Source organism: Cebus imitator, unplaced genomic scaffold, assembly GCF_001604975.1.
Source record: "Cebus imitator isolate Cc_AM_T3 unplaced genomic scaffold, Cebus_imitator-1.0 Scaffold346, whole genome shotgun sequence".
In the NCBI taxonomy this organism is placed as follows: Eukaryota; Metazoa; Chordata; class Mammalia; order Primates; family Cebidae; genus Cebus; species Cebus imitator.
Window position 1 is genome coordinate 324,676 of NW_016107661.1, and position 3,354 is coordinate 328,029.

At 54.4% G+C, this 3,354-nt stretch overlaps 1 protein-coding gene across 1 annotated transcript in view; it reads left to right on the top strand.

Moving 5' to 3' along the window:
- CUNH16orf96 (chromosome unknown C16orf96 homolog) overlaps positions 1 to 1,699 on the top strand; it is a 50,049-nt gene extending 48,350 nt beyond the window's left edge. The window contains exons 15-16 of the mRNA XM_017505974.2: positions 583 to 663; positions 1,409 to 1,699. Coding sequence (XP_017361463.1) covers positions 583 to 663; positions 1,409 to 1,626 — 299 coding nt within the window. The 3' untranslated portion in view covers positions 1,627 to 1,699. The remainder of the gene's footprint in view (positions 1 to 582; positions 664 to 1,408) is intronic.
- The last annotated feature ends 1,655 nt before the right edge of the window (positions 1,700 to 3,354 follow it).

Consider the following 3,354-nt stretch of genomic DNA (forward strand, 5'->3'; position numbering starts at 1 on the left):
CCATGTTGACCAGGATGGTCTCGATCTCTTGACCTCGTGATCCACCCGCCTCGGCCTCCCAAAGTGCTGGGATTACAGGCTTGAGCCACCGCGCCTGGCCCAAGAGGCTTCTTTTCTATCTTATCCTTGAGCTGCTCTCTACTCAAGAAGGCAAGGAAGTCTGGGCACAATGGTTCACACCTATAATCTCGGCACTTTGGGAGGTCAAGATGGGAGGATTGCTTGAGCCCAGGATTTCAAGACTAGCCTGGGCAACACAGTGAGACCTCCTCCCTAAGAAAATTTTAAAAAATTAACTGGGAGTGGTGGTGCATGCCTGCTACTCAGGCAGCTGAAGCAGGAGGATTGCTTGAGCCCAGGAGTTTGAGGCTGCAGTGCCTTCCAGCTTGGGTGACACAGTGAAACCCTGCCTCAAGAGAAAAAAAAGGGCAAGGGGGGAGGAACATTGTCCCATAAAGGAATGTACCGGGGGCCTGGGAAACGGGGCTGGTCCCACCAGAGGGAGAAGCTCAGCTGGTGCTGGGATTAGCCTGACACAGGCCCAGGGGCTACTCATTTCCATCCCTTTTCTTTTCTGCTAAGCTGTGAAGGCTCCGTGTCCCCCGTCACAAAGCCTGTATGACCGTGTGCACTCCAGCGCCCTGTTTGGTACCGTCTGCCCCCGTGAGTACCTGGCCCCCAGCCTGGGCTCAGCTGTGATTCTGGAAGGGTCTCTGGTCCCTCCTTGTCTCACCCCATCCCCCACACCCTGCCTGGGCTCTCCTGTCCACCTCCTGTACCTCCTCCACCTCCTGCCTGCTGTGCCTGCCCATTGCACTTCAGATGCTTCTTGGCCCTAATGCCATCCCCAGTGCCCAGGCCAGGCATCTGTCCCCAGTGTCCACCCAGCTGCGGGGGTGGGGTGGGGTGGGTACAAGGGAACCGAGGTTGGAAGGAGCTGAGCTCCTCTGGTTTGAATCAGCATGTGCCAGGCATCTGAGGGCACTTTACGGTTTCCAAGGCAGTTTCTCCCTTGACTCATCTGAACCTCATCCCAACTCCTGTGAGGTAGGCACTGTTCTCCCATTTCACAGAGGAGGGAGTGGAGGTTCACCCACCTTGAGCTGTGGCCCAAGGTCACAGAGCTGGTGAGCGGGGAGCTGAGCACAGATTTGTGGACTCCAAGCTCCATGTTCTCTCCAGGGGCTCTGCTCCACTTAAGCAAACATTTGTGGTGTCATTTATCTTGGGTTACCTGCTCAGGACATTGAGGGTGCCCAGGGCCCAGGCGAGGTATGGCACCCAGCCGGCCATAGTCTGTATAGCGCTTCTAGTCTTAGGCTTCTCCTCAGCAGGTATGGCCCTATCAGGCTAGTGTCTCCGAGGAAGGTTTTTGGCACACATCTCGGGTTTCTCCTGCCCCTCCCAGCCCTGCACCCCCATACCAGTGCCCGCTCATCTGCCTCAGGCCCTCACCCGACGATGCCAGCTCGGCCACCTTCCCTGCCACCTCTGCCGCTGCTGCCACCACTGACTCCACCCCTGAGGGACCCCCAGCAGGCCCCAGGGCCCACCAGACTCTCAAGAGCTCCACATATCGAGTCCCGAGTCAGCAGGAAGCCCCCTGAGGAGCCCGCCAACCTGTGAGCCCCACCCCCCTGTGCCCCCCACCACCAGGTCCCCTCCTTGTCCCCGGCTGAGACCCAGGGCCTTGAGCCTGGCCCAGAAAGGGTACTGGGGTCCTGGGTATAGGGAAGGGACCTGTGTAGAGGACCCCCACGTTGACCCAGTGGCTGTTTTATCCTGTGCATATAAATACAAACAACACAGTGCATGTTCTTATTCTACATTGCCATACAAACACAGAAGCCAACTGAATTCCTTGATCCATTTTCAATATAACTCCAAGTGGTTTTAAAAACACTTTTCCTTTTTAGTTGCTGAATGATTTCATTAGAATCGGTTCCAATTACTGTGGATTTCATTTGGTGGCCATTATTTCCAAGACCAATTTCCCCACAGGAACCAGACTGGGCTGTGAACATTCTTTTGGTTTCATGTTATTTCTACCAGTAACTAATTATGAATTGGATTTTTTTTTTTCAAAATCCGATTGTTTATATTAGCCTCTTGGCTGATTCATGAGGAAGCTGGTGCAGCACCCATGGGATATTCCGGGGTGGCCATCCCATCCAGGGCTGGGTGCCGCTGGCCTGTTCCAAGTCTTTCTGGTTCTGTGCTTACCACCCATGCATTTGGTGGGAAAAGAGCCAACTGTCAGGTCACACCGTCTCGCTGTGGCAATTCAGGGACTGGCCTTGGCATGCAGAATAGTCGCTCCCCCCAGGCCCCGATACCCTGTGATGCTTCTGGCATCATTTCTTCCCCTTCTGACGGTTTGCCTGTCTCTCCCTTCAATTTCCTCCCTTTCAATCCCGCTCTCTCTTCCCTTTCTCACCCCTAGTGCTGTCCAGCTTTGCCCTCTCCTTCTGTACTATTGACGGTTCTAGCCCATCGCAGAGACTGAAACAATGTCCCTATGCAGGGTGAAGCTTGAACTCCCTGCATGGCCCCCAGCGTCCACTGGATCCCTGGGGTGGCATCGGGGGTGTTGAGGGGCCGGTGGGGAGCCGCCAGGAGGAAGCTGGAGGGGGCTCCCTACTCACTCTCTTTTTGCTGCCTGGGGTGGGGGGACTTGGGGCTCCAGGCTCTCCCCAGACTCGGTGGCCATCAGAGTCTGGGGACACTGCATGGCTGCTCTGTTCTTATTGTCCCCAAGGTCCCTGGACCAGCTCATTGTGACCCACCACCCCCTACGCTGGCTGCTGTTTCCTTTCTCCAAGGACTGTGTCCAAATGAAGCTAAGCCCCTCCTGACCCAAGTGACACCTGTCTAAACTGCTTTGGGGGACACTGGTTGGTGCAGCTCCAGCCTCCACCCTGACCCCTATACCACAGATGAGTATTTTAGGCAACTTCTGCCCAGAACAAAATCTTCCACTGTTTAAAAAATATTTATTTATTTTTATTTTTAGACAGGGTTTCACCATATTGGCCAGGCTGGTCTTGAACTCCTGACCTCAGGTGATCCGCCTGCCTCAGCCTCCCAAAATACTGGGATTACAGGCATGAGCCACTGCACCCAGCCCCTACTTTTCATTTTTTCTTTTCTTTCTTTTTGAGACAGTGTTTTGCTCTTATTGCCCAGGCTGGAGTGCAATGGTACAATATCGACTCACCATAACCTCCGCCTCCTGGGTTCAAGCGATTCTCCTGCCTCACCCTCCCAAGTAGGTGGGAGTACAGGCATGCACTACCACGCCCAGCTAATTTTGTATTTTTAGTAGAGACAAGGTTTCTCCATGTTGGTCAGGCT